At 47.8% G+C, this 17,236-nt stretch overlaps 1 protein-coding gene across 3 annotated transcripts in view; it reads left to right on the top strand.

Moving 5' to 3' along the window:
- Positions 1-15,952, top strand: part of Pitpnb (phosphatidylinositol transfer protein beta) — a 51,928-nt gene extending 35,976 nt beyond the window's left edge. For 2 of the 3 annotated variants that reach the window (XM_032886378.1, XM_032886380.1), the window contains exons 9-11: positions 8,140-8,250; positions 10,695-10,817; positions 14,144-15,952. In XM_032886378.1, coding sequence (XP_032742269.1) covers positions 8,140-8,250; positions 10,695-10,817; positions 14,144-14,194 — 285 coding nt within the window. In that variant the 3' untranslated portion in view covers positions 14,195-15,952. Of the gene's footprint in view, positions 1-8,139; positions 8,251-10,694; positions 10,818-13,129; positions 13,214-14,143 lie in introns of all 3 variants that reach the window. The other variant, XM_032886379.1, reaches the window with a different exon arrangement.
- The last annotated feature ends 1,284 nt before the right edge of the window (positions 15,953-17,236 follow it).

The following is a 17,236-nucleotide window of genomic DNA, read 5'->3' as shown; positions in this document are numbered from 1 at the left end:
ACCTTGGAGCAGTGCGGTCCCAGCTGCTCCTCCAGAGGACACTGAGGTGGCGCAGTGCTGTTCTGTCTGTATCGTAAAGTGTCGCGCATCAGCTGAAAGGGGGAAGGGATCTGACTTTGTTTCGTGGGAGATGACTCACTGCAGGGTATAGTAGTTCACACCTTTAATTTCAGGACCCAGAGAGTCAAGGCCAGATGTACATAGATATGTTCAAGGCCAGCCAGAGCTACATAGTCAGACCCTGTCTTAGGAGGAAAAGAAGCACAACTTGTCTTATTTTCACAATTGTTTTCCAGGGTATAGTTTAAAACTCTTCCAGTCTAGTAACCTTGACTAGAGACATAATACTCAGGAAGTGACAGATGTCACTCACAGTGACGAGTAGATTCCACGAGCATCATCTGAGTCCAGGCCAAGGGATTTGCAAAGTGTCTCCACCTAACTCCAGGGTCAGCCCCTTCATTCAGGATAGTGACTTTCCAAGGCACCGTCCCTGCCAACGTGGCCCTGCTTCCTCTGGTGTTGACTCTGGCAAACAATGCTTTTACAGGGGATGAGGAGGCGGAAGGTCTCAGAAAGTTCTGGGTTTTTCTCCCAGTTGCCGGTGTTTTTGAAGTATGGGTTTTGCACACTTGTTCTGCTTAAGTGCAGAGGGTAGGAATTCTCGGGACTCCTGAAAGGCTCCTGACTGGCCATGGAATTACTTGATGTTTGATTTTGGCTCCGTTTTTCTGGTTCTTAAGAAATAAGAGCGTGCAACTAGCATGGCTTCTTCCTGCTTTGTTGTGGTGATCTGTGTTTATGCTCGGTCCTTGATCTCTGATGATTTAAAATTCTGGAGTAGCTTAAGTTTGCTTGGTGACATGATTTCATGCGGGAGCCACTGCTACCTGTGGTCACCATGTAGGCCAGGCAGCCCTTGGACACTCAAGGGTGGGTAGCTCCCCCACCTCAGCCTCACAGATGCTGAGGACAGGCTTGAGCCATGGTGGACTACTGTGCCTGCAGAGCAGATGCTACAGTGGCTTCATAGTGCCCTGCAGAGAGCTCCTTCCATCTACTGTGGATGGATCACTTGCTCGAGCTGGTCACGTGGTGGTAGCTGCAGGCACTCTTAAAAGACAAGCAGCTGCTAACTGACCTTCATGACTTGTGAATATCCCAGGTAGTGAAGTAAAACAGCTAACTCCACTTACTGGTGTGAAGGAACATGAAGATAACCCCTTGGCAGTAGCTGAGCACATGTGGGAATAGGCACTTCTGGACGTGATAAGCAGGCCAAGGAGGGGTGGTAGTTGGGGTTTCTCTACTTCTGAAAAGCAGTGCAGAGCAGGATAAGGCATAGCATGAGGAGCAGGGACCCTGGTCCTACGGGGGATACCCCTTCTCAGATGGAAAGTTCTGTTTTCATGGGAACTCAAGATGGAAATGTTTCTCAAAACAACCAGTCATGAAGTTTAAAAAAAAGAAATATGTGTAAGTAGCAGAAGTGTGTGTGGGCGTGACAGGACGACTGCTGAGGTGTGCCACACTCGAGGTGCCATGGAGGCTGGAGAGCCTGTGGCCTCTGTGAGACCTTTCATCCTCCAGCTGCTACTTCAGCAGAAGGCTGTGACTACCAGTCCACATCCAGAATGGCTCCAGGGTAAGAGAAAAGCTCAGGGTCCATTGGTTTGCCTGGCTGTGTGTCTTCAGTGCTCAGGAAACCCAGAACCTTGGACAAGTGTTCTGTTACTGCTACACTCCAGCTCTGCTTTGACACCTCCCTTTCTTGTATGGAGGTACTTCCTGTGGTATTTACTGGCTCTGTTCAGCTGAGAGGAGGTTCCCTGTGGTCCCAGGCAGTAATACAAGGACACAGTTAACCTTGCTGAGTGGCATGTACAGGTGCTTTGGTTTATAAATGAGAAATGTGGCCAGAGAAACCCAGATAAGACTTGTAAAAGAAACTGTGGTGCCTGCAGGTTCACAGGCCTGGGTACAATGCTCCTCAATGGAGTGAGTGAGGTTTGACCCTGAGGCAGATCCTTACCTGGAGGTCATGCTTCTACCTCTTGTGTGTCATGTGTTATTAACAGTTTAACTCTGTGTTTAGACAATTCACAGAATGGTCAGGGCATCTCTAGTGATAGAGGTACAAAGGAGACTCATCACGTACTGGGAAGGTGCATACATTAGGATGTGGAGATGTATGCTTTGAGCCTCAGTTCCCATACCTCTAAAACTCAAGCATTAGTACCCACCACAGAAGTTGTTAGGAAGATTAAAGGACATGAGTATGTCAAGAAGGTCAAGTTCTTGAGCCTCCCCTTCTTGTATGAGCATGTGTGCATGTGTCTGTGTCCATCCATGTCTCCCCATTGTACATTAGTAGTTAGGATTCATTTGTCTTGGGTTTTCAGTCCATGCCCCTTGTCCTCATGTGTTTAATGAGTCCTTGGTGTGGCTTAGCTGTTAAGCCAAGGCCACAGAGCTCAGAGCATTTCCCACCTGAGTGGTGCAACGGAGACTCCTTTCCCAAGTTTGTCATGAGCACAGGCTTTTTCTCCACTTAACAATATGATACAGATTTTTTAAAACAAACAAAACCAGGAGTGCACTGTAGCTCCAGAGTAGGCCTTAGTCATTTGCTCATTTCCCCCAAGAAGAAGGAAATTAAAAGATCTGAACACATGAATTATACTTTATTACTTGGAGTTCAACATGAAGTGACTTCGTGCATGCTGATAGAGCAATTTATAACCTGATTAAGAATTTTGCTCCAAGGCAGAACTGCTGACAAACATCGTCCTTTTCCGTGGCACTGTTTGCATGCACACACATGCATATGTATGTATAGGTTTATGTTTCCATCTGGAGGATGTGTGTCTGTGACACTGGTACAACCCCCTATCACAAGGCTTCTCGGTGCTATTTTACACGTGTATTCCTCCTGCTCTCCAGTTTGCCACATCTGACCCAGCTTAGATTGAAGATCATGGTGTCATTCTAACCCAATGAAAGGCCTCGTGTCTCTCTTCATTTTAGCAGACAGCTGTTGAAGAGTTAGTGCGTCTGTGCCCACAAATGGATGATCAGTCCTGACTAGGAGGCTGTGCCAAGGCACCGCTTCGATCAGGTCAGGAAACAGAGTTGTCCCAGAAATTCCGGAAGTTTGATGTGTGCAAGAATGTTCTTCCAAGTGCCAGCAGCGGGAGCCTGGCCTTTGAGACGACTGCTCGGTCACTGTCTAGGACAGCCCTCGTGGTCATTCTGAGTTCCTGTTCACATTGTAGAAACACCAGTTTGTTTCTTCCGTGTCCTCATGATTGATTTCTCTTTCTACCCCACACGTGTGAAAGGATGACAGCAGCCTTGTCTGTCAGCTGAGGTGTGAGGTGTTGTGCTGGAGACAGGGGCGATGAGGAGAAGCCGCAGTGCAGCTATGGAAGCCTGCTTACAGGTGGACGCTGTGGCTCTCTCTCTAATGGAGAGTGCTGCCGCTACAGATGCCTAACCGGACGTGCCTGAGGCCCAAAGCAGCTGAGGGTGTGCACCCTTCCTATACTGTTTGAAACCCCATGGCAGGTAACGTGTAGAACTCAAGTTGGTTTCTAGTTAGGCCACATTTTAGATTCTGTATAATACAGACATTTACAGACATGTCATGTTCTCAGAGAAGGTTTACGTGGTTTGTTGACTCCACTTTTTAGATGAAGTCTCTGAAGTGCATTTAGCACTTAGTATGCCTTAATCATATGTGTAGAACTTCTCCCAAAGATGTCAAAATGGACAGGCCCATGTCTTCAAAAATGATGGTGCCCTGGCTGCCTGCTTCTCTTGCCTTGGCTTGTCTATGGAATGCTTCTGCTTCTCTGTAGACCTGTAGGATTCAGGCCTCTGGAACTGTCTGCTGACGTCTGGGAAATGACTTGGCAGAGCAGGGTGTGGTTGGGCTCTGAGTCCATGGAGCAGAGCCTTGCAGGTGCACTTGCAGTGTGGCTTCATCCCTGATGAGGGGGGTGTGAACTGCGCTGATTATTGTGAAGGGGCGTGACACACTGGCTCTTGATCCCTCACAAGTATGGCCTTCCTGAGTCTGTTGTACCTGTTTTTTATAATCGTACTTATGATTAGGTCCATCCTTTGGAACTTTGTTTCAAAGTAAAGAGTTTCCCACCATGAATCCCCACCCCACTAGAGGCTTCTGGGTGCCCCTGTGGTACTGTTGGTACCTCAGGTTAGGGTGGTCTCCTTGTTCTTCTAAACAAGACTTCCTGTCTTCTGAGTGTGAAACCACTTTGGTTTGTGGCAGTCCTTGCTTACATGTGCCCTCAGTATACTCTTAGTCCAGAGTTAGTAAACCAGTGCCAGTTAGGAAGGTACAAGGCTTGACATGTGTCCGCTCAGGCCAGCCCAAGACTCAAAGTGAAAGCTGTCTAGAGAAGAGAAGACAGCATGCGTGGAGAGTGGGGCTTGCCTGAGATTGCGGTGCACATGCTTACCATGGATTCTGTGATCCTGTGTTGACATTTGCCGGTGCACACTGGCAGCAGCCCTTACAGCACATTTATTTTTAACTTTCTTAGTGTGATCTCGGTTGGAAACTTAACACTACAAATTCGGCCGCCAAAACTGAGCATTCTGATTGCCTACCACTAAAAGCTAAAATACCAGGGAGTGTGAACCGCATGGAAGACTGCTCTGCTGCCGAGGAGCGTCAGCTCTGCGGATCCCACAGGATTCTACAGTGAGGTGTAGCGAGGCCGAGAGCACCCTGGACTCTCCTTTGCTTCCTAACGTGTGCACTTACTTTTCTGTGTTGTTCTGGAGGCTCATGCTGGCTGATTGCTTACATCAAAGCTCCACATTCAAGTATTCAGTCACAACGTGTGGCTGCTGCGAACCTTGCTTCCCTGAAGGCCTCGCTCGGCCACATGCCTCAGGGTAACCTAATATGTACTCTTAAATTGAAAACATGATTGGACTTGGGAAGCTTCATTTATAGTTAGTAACGTGAAATGTAAGGAATTCCGTGGCTGTACAAATGAGTTCAATGCAATTTTGAAAACATTTTGTAGCTAACTACTAGTATGTGTTTTATTATGGCTGAAATTTGAATTATGTAGGAAATAACCTGATGCTCAGCTCTTCTGTGAGCTCGGGATACCTGTCTCACGGAACTGCTGGTCGCTCTTCCGTTAACCAATCCCATTTAAAAATTTAATCTATGTACAGCTCACTTATTGGCTGAATAATTGTTTTATGAACTATCGGAATTAGCCTTAGCTGCCTTGATGCGGTAATGAAGTTTTCAGTTTGGGCTGGATTGAAGCAATGTGTGAAAGGTCTTTATTCTATCCTGTTCCCTGCCCTTTGGGTTGTTTTGAGAGGAAGTTGTTTTTAAAGCAGTTGAGCTCCTAGGAACTTGATACAGGATGGAACTTCTTTCTGTAGCAATGGAATACCTTTTTGAAGATTATAAATTTCTTTCTTTTCTTTTTTTTAAATTAGGGGCTAGCGAGGCAACTTAGTGGGAGAACCATTGGTTTTTGCAGAGAACCTGGGTTTGGTTCCCAGCATCCACATGTTATCTAGTGACCAGTTCCTGGCAGGCATACATGTGGTGAACATACATATGTGTAGGCATGAACAGGTACTTGAATGCACATGTGTATGCATGCCACAACATGCATCAGGGTTGGAGGGCAGCTTGCAGGAATTGGTTCTTTCTTTTCATATGGTACCGAGAGGTTGGACTGAGGCAGTGAGGCCTGGCCCCAGGCATTTCAAACAGGAACAACGCCTGAAATACCATGCACATGTCAGCTACTGCAGGAAGCCACGTAGCTTGTGTGTTTCCACTTTTCTTCTTGGATGCCACATTTGCCACTGCTTTCTGGTAACTCCAGTGGCATGCTGACACCTCCAGGAAGACAGCCAGCCAGGAAGTTCGGGCAGCAGACCTGTGTCTACATGAGCAGAGTTTAGTCGGTTTGCATATTCTTCCCTCAAAGGGTTGTTTTTGGTTTTGTTTTTAATAACTACTTGTAAATTGGAAGGAAAACAAGAAGATTGAAAATAAATAAACATGTGAGGTATAGAACGATTGCTTTTAGAACTAGAATTTTTTTTTTTTGGCTCATTTAATTTTTAAAATAATTCTTATAGCCCAGTGCAAACTATAAATTGCTGTGTTAATTGGCGTAAGTAGCTTGCCAGCATCACTAGGAAGCCTGGCTCGCTGTGAAGTCGCTGTGCGCTGGAGTCCAGCCTGTGGAGGGCGCTTATGTTACATTTGACGCACTCTAGAGCTGAGTGAGTCTCCTCTCCTGTGGGGAGAAGGTTGAAGAGCGCACAGGTAAGCTTTTGTAGAGAAGACTCCTAGGGGTCACAATGAAGTTGTTTGTGACTTGTGGTACCAGGGACTTGTCCCAGCTGGAAGTTGCTTAGGGCTGTTACAGAGGGTAGGGGCTGAGCTGTAGAAAAAGTGTAGCCTGAGGGTGTGGACAGGGACTTCACAGGCACTGAATGGGAAGGGCATGGTTGCTTTACCACCCCATTCACCTCAGAGGAACCTGGGTGATCTAATAGTCTAGCTCTTCCTGTTCACACAGAGGAGTGAAGCCAGCGAAAGTAAGGATTCTGTACAGTAGGAGCCACTGATGGGTGCCATGCTCTTGACCTAGTGCCAGCTAGACCCGACTGACCCCAGAGCCACATTCTCCTCATGCTCAGAGGTCCTCATGCTAAAGGTCCCAGCATGGGTTCATTGCTTATTGAAGAGATGATCTGTGAGAGGCTCACCTTACCATCCTTTCTGGAGAACTGGGCCATCTGAGGCAAGCTGACTGCCCTCATCCATACCAGTGCCCAGCTTAGAGCCTGGCCTGTAGTCGAGGGCAGGGGGGTACATGTCAGTTTGGCTGGCCTGGTGGAGATGAAGATATTCTAGAGAGACACTGTGCTTCTCTCATTCTGACTTACTGTTTAAACAATGGACTCATAGCAGTGGAGATTTCCCAGGACTTTTATGCCAGGAGGAGGAAAACGTGCTTGTCAGAGGGGACATTGTCTTCCAGAAAGAGATTCCATAATAACAGTTCATCAACCCCTTACAGCATGAAACTGAACCCTGACAATGATGGGTCAGTGGAGGGCTTAGGTACATAGCCTTGGCCCTCTATTTAAACTTCAGTCTCACTTTAGGACTCCAAAGGTGGACTTGAGGGGTTTCTGAGTCCCTCTCCCAGTGTGACTGCATCAAGTAAACCTTTTTCTGCTTCCCACTATTAACCTGACTCTTGTTATTGGGTGACTGAAGACAGGCGGCCTGACCTGATCTGACAATGCTTTATGACCCCTGTGTCTGATAGCAGTGGTGTGTGCTATTGGGTGACAGATGAATAGCTCCCACCAAGGACAGCATTGTTACTCTGTCATTGTAAATGTACCTGTTCGTGTACATGCACTCACACACGCACCCTCCCGGAGGCCATGTGTGGCTAAGGCAGAGTTGCATATAATAGGTGATAGAGCAGCTGGATACTGAGGTGCTGGTCTCATCACCCTCTCCAGTCCTCCATGAGTATGTGTTCCCAGTCAAGAAGCCCAGCTCTGGGGTACTCCTTTTCAAGGGTACAGCTGAACCCTTCTCCAGGACAGTTACACAGTTTGGAGGACCATTGCTCACAACATCCCTGTTTATCCAAGCAAGACTTGATTTTTCCCATCTACCTCATTTGAGTGAACACCAGTGTGTGGTGCTCTGGGAACTGCAGCTGCATGTGCAGGCCATGCTGTTAGCAGTCTGCATTTGCATCGCTAGCTGTGGCCTTCTGCTATGGTGAACTGCTGCTGTACTTGGAGACACTTGGAAACACAGAAAACAGTGGAAGGTCCTGAGCAGATCCCCTGGGGTGTGGGGTGGGGGTGGGGGGCAGATCCCCAGGAGGTAGGGGTTGGGGGCGGGGGGACTTCCCTGCTGCACTTACCAGCTCCAGTGACACCAGCTGACCTCACAGGTGGATGGCAGGAGAGGAACACTGCTCTTCTGTTCAAGTGATTCAGAACTTCCAGATCCATGGTGGTGGGACATAGCAGTCTGTTTGGGTCAAAACCTAAATACTGATGTCAGGATTTCTTAATTTTCTCATCTAGAAGGAGCTGGCAAACACCCCTGACTGTCCTAAGATGTGTGCCTATAAGCTGGTGACCATCAAGTTCAAGTGGTGGGGGCTGCAGAGCAAAGTGGAGAACTTCATCCAGAAGGTAAGTCTGCTCAAGGGGTGGGACTTCTTCCTGTGGGGGAGGATCTGAGAGAAGATGGGTGTCGGAGAATGGTCTCTGAGAGTGTGCTCTCCTTTATGTACCTGAGAGTTACAGTCCCTACATGTCTGATACTCTAAAAACATCAAATCCATATATCGAGATTTCAAGAGACTTTTTGTCTGTTTAAGATTTTATCTTATTATGTGCAGTGTTTTACCTGTACCAGATAGATATACATGCATGCATGCATGATACATGCAGTGCCTGTGGAAGCCAGAAGAGGGCATCAGCTGATGCAGACCTGGAGTTAGAGACAGTTGAGAGCTATTGTGTGGGTACTGGGAACCCACCTGGGTCCTCAGGAGGAGCAGCCTCCTCCCTGGTTCTTAACCTCCCTGAGCCATCTCCATCCCTCAGGGGACGTCCTTGGGAGAAGTGCGGTGCTCTCCTGACAGTTGTTGCAGCACTTCAGCACAGAGCCTCCCCTCAGGAGACCCAGTGTCCTGACCACTGCTCTCTGGCACTATGCTGCCTTTGTCCGAAGTGTCTGCTTTAGAGGTCTTGACAAAAGTAGATGGACCCTGAATAGGTGACATGATCCACGGATCCAAATCCTAATTACTTTTTAAACAATGAAGATAGCATAAACAGCTACATGTAGAGGATCACAGTGCTGCAGTCGGTTTTGTGCCCAGTGTTGCCCAACATCACACAGAACAAAATGTCCCTGGCCATGAACAGGAAGGTGTGGGAATACCTTATTTACTCTTCCATAGGATTTCCCCCCATCTTCACTGCAAAGATGTGCTTGGGGGCTGGATAGATGGCTTTGTGGTTAAGAGCACTGGCTGCTTTTCAGAGGACCCAAGTTTGAATCCCATCATCCATGTGATTGGTGATTACAACATCTGTAGCACAGTTGCAGGGATCCACACCCCTTTCTGGCCTCGAAAGTCACTGTGAGCATGAAGTACATAGACATGCATGAACATACTTAGTGCATATCCTAGGGAGGAAAAGACACCCTGTCATCCCCACCCCTGTAACCCCCTGGATTCCCACAGAGGTTCTGCACCTCGATAACCTCCCTGCCTTTAAACTACCTACCGGAACCCTTGCTGCTTCTACCTAGTCACAGCTGGCTTGTGAGCACACTCTACATGCTGGCCTTCTCCGTCTTGATCATTGTTACTGTATCGACAGGCCAGTTTGGATACAGAGAAGTTGCTTGTGTGAACATGAAGCTTCTGTTCATGGGGGAGAAGGGAAAGTGTCTGCAAAGTGTCCGCTGTTGCATCTACTGTGCTCTCTCTGGGAGAGTTGACTGCAACTTAAATAGTTGGATGTTTAAAGCAGCATTGCTGTACATGGTTGTGTGTTTTGTGTACACGTGCTTGTGTGTATGTGCATGCGACACACAAGTGCAGTAGAGCACAGCACAGAGGAATTAATGAGGAGTTAATGGATGGCACCTCATGCCTTTTGCTTCTCTCTGAGCACGGTGGGCTTTCCTTAGTGCAGTGTCTTCATCAGAGGTGAAGACTGCAGGTGTAGTCTTATTGTAGAAGAGCACGGTTGACTTTTGACCCTTGGCATTTAGAGTGCGGTCAGTGCATGGAGCCCAGCAGGAGCATATGGAATCCAGCCTTGTGTGCTGTGTGCTTCAGGCTCTGTCAGACCATTAATCCTTTTGCAGGGGAGAGTCTGTCTCATTTCACAGGGGCTTTTGAATATGTTTATTTGCCACGCATGGTGAGAATAACACTGGGGTGGTGTGGAGAGTGGAAGTTGGCAGGAATTGTGTCTTGTCTTCTGCCATATAGGTCCAGAGACCGAGCTGAAGCCATCATGCTTGGAGGCAAGCACCATTACCTGCTGAGCTGTCTTGCCAGCCTTCATAGAATTTTATTACTTTTGTTTTGTATATAATGATAATAGGGTAGAATTAAGGTTTCTGTTGCTATATAAGGATTTTATATTTTAGCCAGGCAGCGGCGGGCACATGCACTTTAACCAGCACTTGGGAGGCAGAAGCAGGCCGATCTCTGAGTTCGAGGCCAGCCTGATCTACAGAGTGAACTTGAGGGTTTCACAGAGAAACCCTGTCTTGAAAACAAATACATATATAGTTGAGCTGGGGTTTTTTGTTTTGTTAGTTTGTTTGGTTGGTTGGTTTTTTTGGTTTTTTTGTTTTTTTTTCTTTTTGAGACAAAGCCTTTCTATATATCCTGGCTGTTCTGGAACTCACCATATAGACTAGGCTGGCCTCTGTCTCCTGAGTAATAACTGGGAGTAAAGGAGTGCACCACCACCCTTGCCTGCTTTCTGCTTCTGTATAAAATGGACTTTTCAAACTAAGCTCATGCTCATTTTATGGGGTGCTTGGGACATACAAAATTAATGTATCACTAATCAGATATTTTTTTGCCACTTTGTTTTAAAAGCAAGAAAAACGGATATTTACAAACTTACATCGCCAGCTCTTTTGTTGGATTGACAAGTGGATTGACTTGACAATGGAAGACATTAGGAGAATGGAGGATGAGACTCAGAAAGAACTAGAAACAGTAAGCCTTGCTGTGGTGACTGTGTCTACGCTCTACACTGTACATGCTTAGCGAGGCTGTTTCTCTTTCCATGTTTATTTTCACCAGAATGAAGTTTTCCAGACACTAATGCCCTTCACCCCTCCTGAATGTAGACTGGAACCTTCTTAGCCTAGAACGCGTTCCTTGTGAAAACACCCAGGTGCTTTGTACCAGACCAGGCATCGGTGTCTATGGCGGCTCTGTCTCGGTCCTTTTAGGAGGAGGTGCCTGTGGCTCAGTGTGCCCCGCAGTCAGCCCAGTTCCCTCCATAGGCAAGGCAAGGCTGCTGAGTCCTCCTGGTTCCTACAGTGCCATCTCCCTGCCCACCTAGCCGTGAGCTCTTCTGCCTTGGTAAGCTCTAGGAACACTCCAGTGGTTCTTGGCAGGAGGTCAGGATACAGTTTCATGGTTAAGCAAGGATTTGGTTTTGATTTTTCCCTGGGCCGTGCTTGTCTGCAATTGGCATTTCATTCCCAGAGTGGGAAGTGAATCCAAGGCATGTCCGGGACCCTCCAAACAGTCATCTTGAGTCCTGCTAACAGACCTGGCTCTGGGAGCTCTCAGGTGTGGTATCTGACGGCCCTGAGACTCGAGCCCTATGTGGTCATGACAAGCGGCAGGGAGTCAGAATCTCTGGTACAAAGGGAATGGTGTCTCTGCTGTAGCACAGTAAAGGATTTGTGCCTGCAGTTGGTTACTATGGGTGATCGAAGCAGGCCTGCTTCTAATTAGCCTTACACAAATGCTCAGACGGGAGTATAGTATATATTCTTCATATGCTTTAGCCTACTTTATATTTGAAGTAAACTATAGACAGACTTCAGCTTATGAATGGATTTTGCCCCAGATTGTTTTTGCTTGGTTGAATTTGGAAGCTGCTTTCCCATAGAGACTTTTACTGAGGCTGAGACTGGGTCTGGTAGGTGGTAGAATGATGGAAGTCTCCCCTTCTCTCTGTTGTAAGGTTGGCCATGGGCATTATTCATTCATGCAGGCAAATGTAGGCCTCACTGCTGCAGTCTTTTGGTCCATTGCCCCCACTCCCATGCTCACTTCTCAACAGTCAGTGCTCCTGAGGAGCTGCCCAGATGCCAGCCCTCCTAGCACAGACCCTTCGCCTGCCCTGTGCTCCCTTGTAGTTTCCTCCAGGTTCCAGAACACTCACCTGTTGTGCTGTCAGCTCTGGAGCAGCTGCTCAAGCTATAGCATGGCTGCTTCCAGCTGATGTTTCCCAGAGCCTAGGCAGACAGAAAACCAGCCCTCGGGGGAGAGCCTTGGCTCTAGTGTGAGTTTGTGCTGGACTTTGCGTTGAGGAAGACTGATCACTGTTGACTAGATGATGAGCTCAGCTCTCTGACCCCTGACCCTTGGACAGAGCATGGCTGGGGGCTGCCGATACCTGAACACCCCTAGAGAGCCTGGCCTGGAGGTGTTGACTCCTGTTCCCATCTCTGGCAATAGATCAGAAGGTCAACAGCAGCTCTACCAGTCAGCCATTTGGAAGTAGAACTGAAGATGCTCAGGGCTCAAGCTGAAAAAGTCCCCTGTGAACCTGCTGCACTCTGTCCTGGGCTCTGTGCAGGCAGCTTTTCATCTGTGAATACTTCAGAATTATTTTACATAGATCTCAGCATTCTGGGCTGGCTGTCCTTATATAGCTCCTTGTGATGTCACAGCAGTGTTTTATTCCTGCGATAGGGGTTGTTTTAGAGACACAGTATTGTTTGTTTTCTGTCTCTGGTGTTCTCCTTTGAGGGTTTCTTTTGTTTGTTTGTTTGTTTCTTTGTTTGTTTGTGGTGGGGGCAGGGGAGGGGGATTTGTCTATAGCTGTTAGAAATGCCTGCTCTTTTGCTGGTTCTTTTCGTGTTCTGTTCCTCCGTGTCTCTTCTTCGATCCTTGCTCCTAGTAAACCTGAAGGCATTGAGAAGCTGCTCTTAAAAAGACCCACAGTGGCAGCACCTTCATAGCCTCCTGTCTTGTCCAGAACCCCGACCCCAAGGCATTTTCTCAAAGTATATCAACACTTCCCTTGCAGTTGTGTCCCTGATAATTTGCTTTCATAGTGGGTGCCTTTGTTTTGAGACAGATGCAGTTAACTTTTCAGGCTGTTAAAGGAATCCGCCATAAGTTTGTTGAAGCAAGGACCAGTTCAAGAGTCTCAGAACTCCATCCCTCCTGGGGATCCATGAGAAGCAGGCAGCCTCTCTAATTGTTGCTAGCCCCTCTCTCCACTTGCTTACTAACCCTACATAGAATCATTTTAGCAGCTCATGATTTTATTTTACATTTAGATGCGTAAGAAGGGTTCCGTCCGAGGCACGTCGGCTGCTGATGCCTAGATGAGCCCCTGTAGGTCAGAGACATTATCAAACTGTGTAAGTGAAGACCCGGGTAAAAGAGTATCTAAAAGCCTGTGCCTTTTGGTGATGGGGAGTTAACTGATGAGCACACAGGCTCTTGCCAGTGTTGACGGGATTCTACGTTTAGAATTGAATGCATATCTGTTGTAGAAACCGTGAGCCTGTGCGTGTCTCACTGGGTTGAGTGTAACAGTCTCCATCCGCTGTCAGTGTAGCTGCTTATTTAATGTCACTGCCCCAGAAGCTGGTTGACCTTTTGATAGCCGGCCAATTAGTGGACCTGGTTCTCAATAGAGCCTTTTGTCATTCCCAGGGAAATCCAGGATTCCTCTGGCCACACCGTGAGGCCAACTTCAGTAGCTCACTGTGGCTAAACTGTCCCGAGCGTCACAGTTTGCTTTGCAGTCAACTTGACTCTGTACGCCTAACATTTTTCTGTGATGTTCCTTATCAAAGCCTGTATGCCCAAGTGGCATTTCCATAGATGGAGCAGAGAGCATCCAGGCCCGCCCACAGCCCAGGCAGAGAATCTCTGCAGATGTCCCTGAGACAGCAGTCGGGCGTGGGCCACACCTAACTGAGCCCCCTTGCTGCTCCTTTAGTGGAGCTCTACCTGTTCTGTCAGGAGAGGGGGCTGCTTTGTCCAACCAACATTGAGTAATACTTCTGAGATGCCCCACAGTTCATATTTCATGTTCATGTTTTATTTTGTAGTTGTTGTCACTTTGATCGTTAACTTTCTTATGATTTGTTTCTGCTTCACATTTACTTTTCCCCGTAATGACACAATGCTTTGCCGTTACGTTAGCATGTCCAGAGTCTTCTTAAACAGAACAAGGTTTAGGGTGCAGTATGTGGGGAACATTTTCTACTGAAGTTTTTCCATGTCGAGTCTCAGGAGAGCCTGTGGCTAACTCACTGTGTGCTTCTTTATTTTTCTCACAGCTACGGAGTCAAGGCCAAGTGAGGGGGACCAGTGCGGCCTGCGACGACTGAAGCCACCAGCGTCTCAGTGTTGACGATGTTTCCAGTGTGTGCCTCTGACGGCTCGAGCACACATGTGCACACGCGAGGGCACACACACACACCCATGCACACACACTCACACTGTATGTATGTCTGTAGCTGTATGTAAAGCACATATGGCTACAGGCCTAGATACACACGAGTGTATATATATATATGTACATGTAAAGATGGAAGGGATCAGTACCTTTTCTCCAAAGTACTGCACCTGTCTTCAGCAAAAATACTAAAGAAAATATTTTCAATATATATACCTGGAACAGATATTAATAACCATCAACATGATGCCCTGGAAGGACAAACGGACTGCCATGTGGTGCCCGGTGGTGCTGGCTGGCGTGCTTCGTGAATGCCAGGTGTGGACCAGTGTGTACAGCCTTTGGTTAGGTTTCTGTTTTTTTCAAGTCACCACACACACACATTTAGTCTCAACCCATCAGCAACAACTCCTACAGAAAGATTTTTTCAAATTTTTAGATACTCCAGTGACTCTGGAATGTAAACTCTGGATGTATTTATAACTATTTATTTCTGGGTGGCCACTATCTTCCAGCCAAATCCAACAATATCTGTCAAGTAAGGAGTGAAAGCTCTTTATTGGTTTGCCCGAGGGTTGGGGATATCCTTTTTTAAAAAATTGCCACTTTTTATTGGATTTTTGTATTTTGAATTTCAAGTATTTTTCTATATCAAATCTAGCAAAAAACAGTGATGACGGTTTGTGATTTATAATAAACACTAGACAATATTCAGATTCTGGCTAAGCAAACAGGGTGATCAAGCAATTAACCTGAGTGGCACTGCAGGCTGTGCAGAGCACTTCTGTGGAGTTTTGTTTCTGAAATGGCTCTTCTGAAATTACGGCCCGGAGACTGGATGGTCTGTATTGCTCTCAGCTCACAGTTCACAGGGTAGGAGAGTGGTCCCGCCCGGCTGTTTCCAGTTACAGTCTAAGCCAGGAGGAAATGCTGATGGGAGCAGGCACAGCTTGAGCATGGCAGAGGCCTGTCCCCGTCCTGAGGCCCAGCTAGACCTGGGCCTTGCTGACAGCTCTGCTTCCTCCTCCTGTATCCACGCCTCCTCCCCCTTCCTCTTCTGTCTCTACTTTCTCCTTTTTTTTTAAGAGAAAGGAGCAGTAGCTGGGAAGGATTTTCTTTTTTTATTACCTTTCTGTCTGATGCTATTCTCCTCTCGTCAGTCCTGGAACCCTGACCAGCATCACACTGTTGAATCCTTCAGGTTACACACTGCCTTTTAACCTCCACCCTGCAGTCAGAGCACGGTGGTGACACCCCTTTGTTGACAGGCTTGACCTTCATGTCCCCTCTGCCCTGCCCTGTGTCCCATGGGGGAAATGGCAGAGATCCCCACTGCATCACACTGCCCTGTTAGCCTCAGCAACAAGCCCTGGGTTCCATGTCCTCTAAGCTCAAGGTAAAGGTGGTTATTCCCTGGGCACTGTTGGGAGCTGGGAAGGTCACCACCAGAAGGGTCACTGCCAGCCTTGTCTCCTCCAGTGAAACCAACTCAGACATCCGTAGTTTCTCTGAGAGCTGGGGCACACAAGGAAACCAGAGCCCAGTATGGACTCTCGTGTTGCTCTAGCAGCTGTGGAGGTCGAGGGATGTGGTGAATGCAAAGAACCCAGTTTACTTGGCAGTCTCCTGTGTAAATCACAGTAAAACAAAGTGAAATCGAAACAAGAATAAATTTGATCTCAAAATGCCACTTGTGTGCTTTATTGTTACTTCCCTGGTGCCACATGCTTGGGACAGCACAGACCACTGCTGGCCTTTGAGAGTTCTGGTTTTTACAGCCCTGCTCTGAAAGGACAAAAAGATTTTGCTGTCCGCTTTTCCTGAGAAGTATGTGTGCCTGTCAGGTTGTCCCACGCAGATTCCGAGGTGGTTTCCTGCCTTTACTGGAGTTGAGTCAGGTACGTGTCCTATTAGCCTCAAAAGATTATTCTTAAAGGAAAGCATACAGAGAACTTGGCATTTTTAAGTGCTCTGTCAGCTTTTACTGTTACATCTAAGTGTCCCAAGCTTGTGGCTCTGAGGTGTTTTGTCCTTTAGAACAGTGTTGTTCTGTGCTCTGTATGCTTGCAGCACTAAGCCCTGAGGAAAGCCTACTGCCTAGTCAGACTTAGTGGGCACCATGTTTCCACGGTGTCTGCGCTTCCTCTTGGTGTTGGCATGCAGTGTTAGTGTGCACGATGACCTGTATCTCTCTTGCATTTGTCAACCCAGCAGAGGTTCTGAGGCAAGTAAAGGCAAACATTCTGTCAGTGAGGGAGACAGACATGGGGACAGGCTAACACAAGCTCCTGTGGTATCTTCCCAGGGGTAGCGCTGGAGAACAGATGTTAGATATTCACTCAGCAAATAAGAAATCAAAATTGTAGGTAGGCCCCAGAAGCTCTGGGACCTCTCTGAGTTCTGCTCTAAAGCCTGCAGGTGGGGCAGGTGAGAGCCTGCACCCTTTTGACAGATGGCAGCCGCCTTCGCTGAGCCTTCTGTTCCCATGCACTTTCCACACCGCCTCCCCATGTGTGCAAGGCTGCTCAGGCCTCCAGCCTCATCTGCTTGGTGTTTAATGTGTCCACTTCCCCAACCCCGTCCTCAGGCCCCTGCAGACATGTCTCGGGAGGTAAGAGGTATTCAGTCACCTCAGCATCTCCTGTGAGGACACTGGAGTGCCCCAGCCCTCTAGATGGAGAGCATGCTGACTTTGCTCAGGTCAGCTGCGACACAGACGGTCTGTAAAGTTGCAGGAGTCTAGGGCTTGGCTTGGCGTGACCTGGGAAGGAGAGCAGCGGAGACCAAATCCCAGCCCATCTTGTCTGGGATGCCTTGGACAGACCTGCTCATACCTCTGGTCACATTATCTGATGTGGAAAGAAGCAGCTGCAGCTGACTTCACATTCTCTCCAGCAGGCTATGTGGTGAAGTGTTGGAATGGTCGATGTCCCTGAACCTTCTGGGGTGTCAGGCTGTCTGCCGCTCACCTCTC

The sequence above is a fragment of the Rattus rattus genome, chromosome 16, assembly GCF_011064425.1.
Source record: "Rattus rattus isolate New Zealand chromosome 16, Rrattus_CSIRO_v1, whole genome shotgun sequence".
Classification (NCBI taxonomy): Eukaryota; Metazoa; Chordata; class Mammalia; order Rodentia; family Muridae; genus Rattus; species Rattus rattus.
Note: the sequence above shows the minus strand (reverse complement) of the source record. Positions and strands in the feature narration are given on the sequence as shown.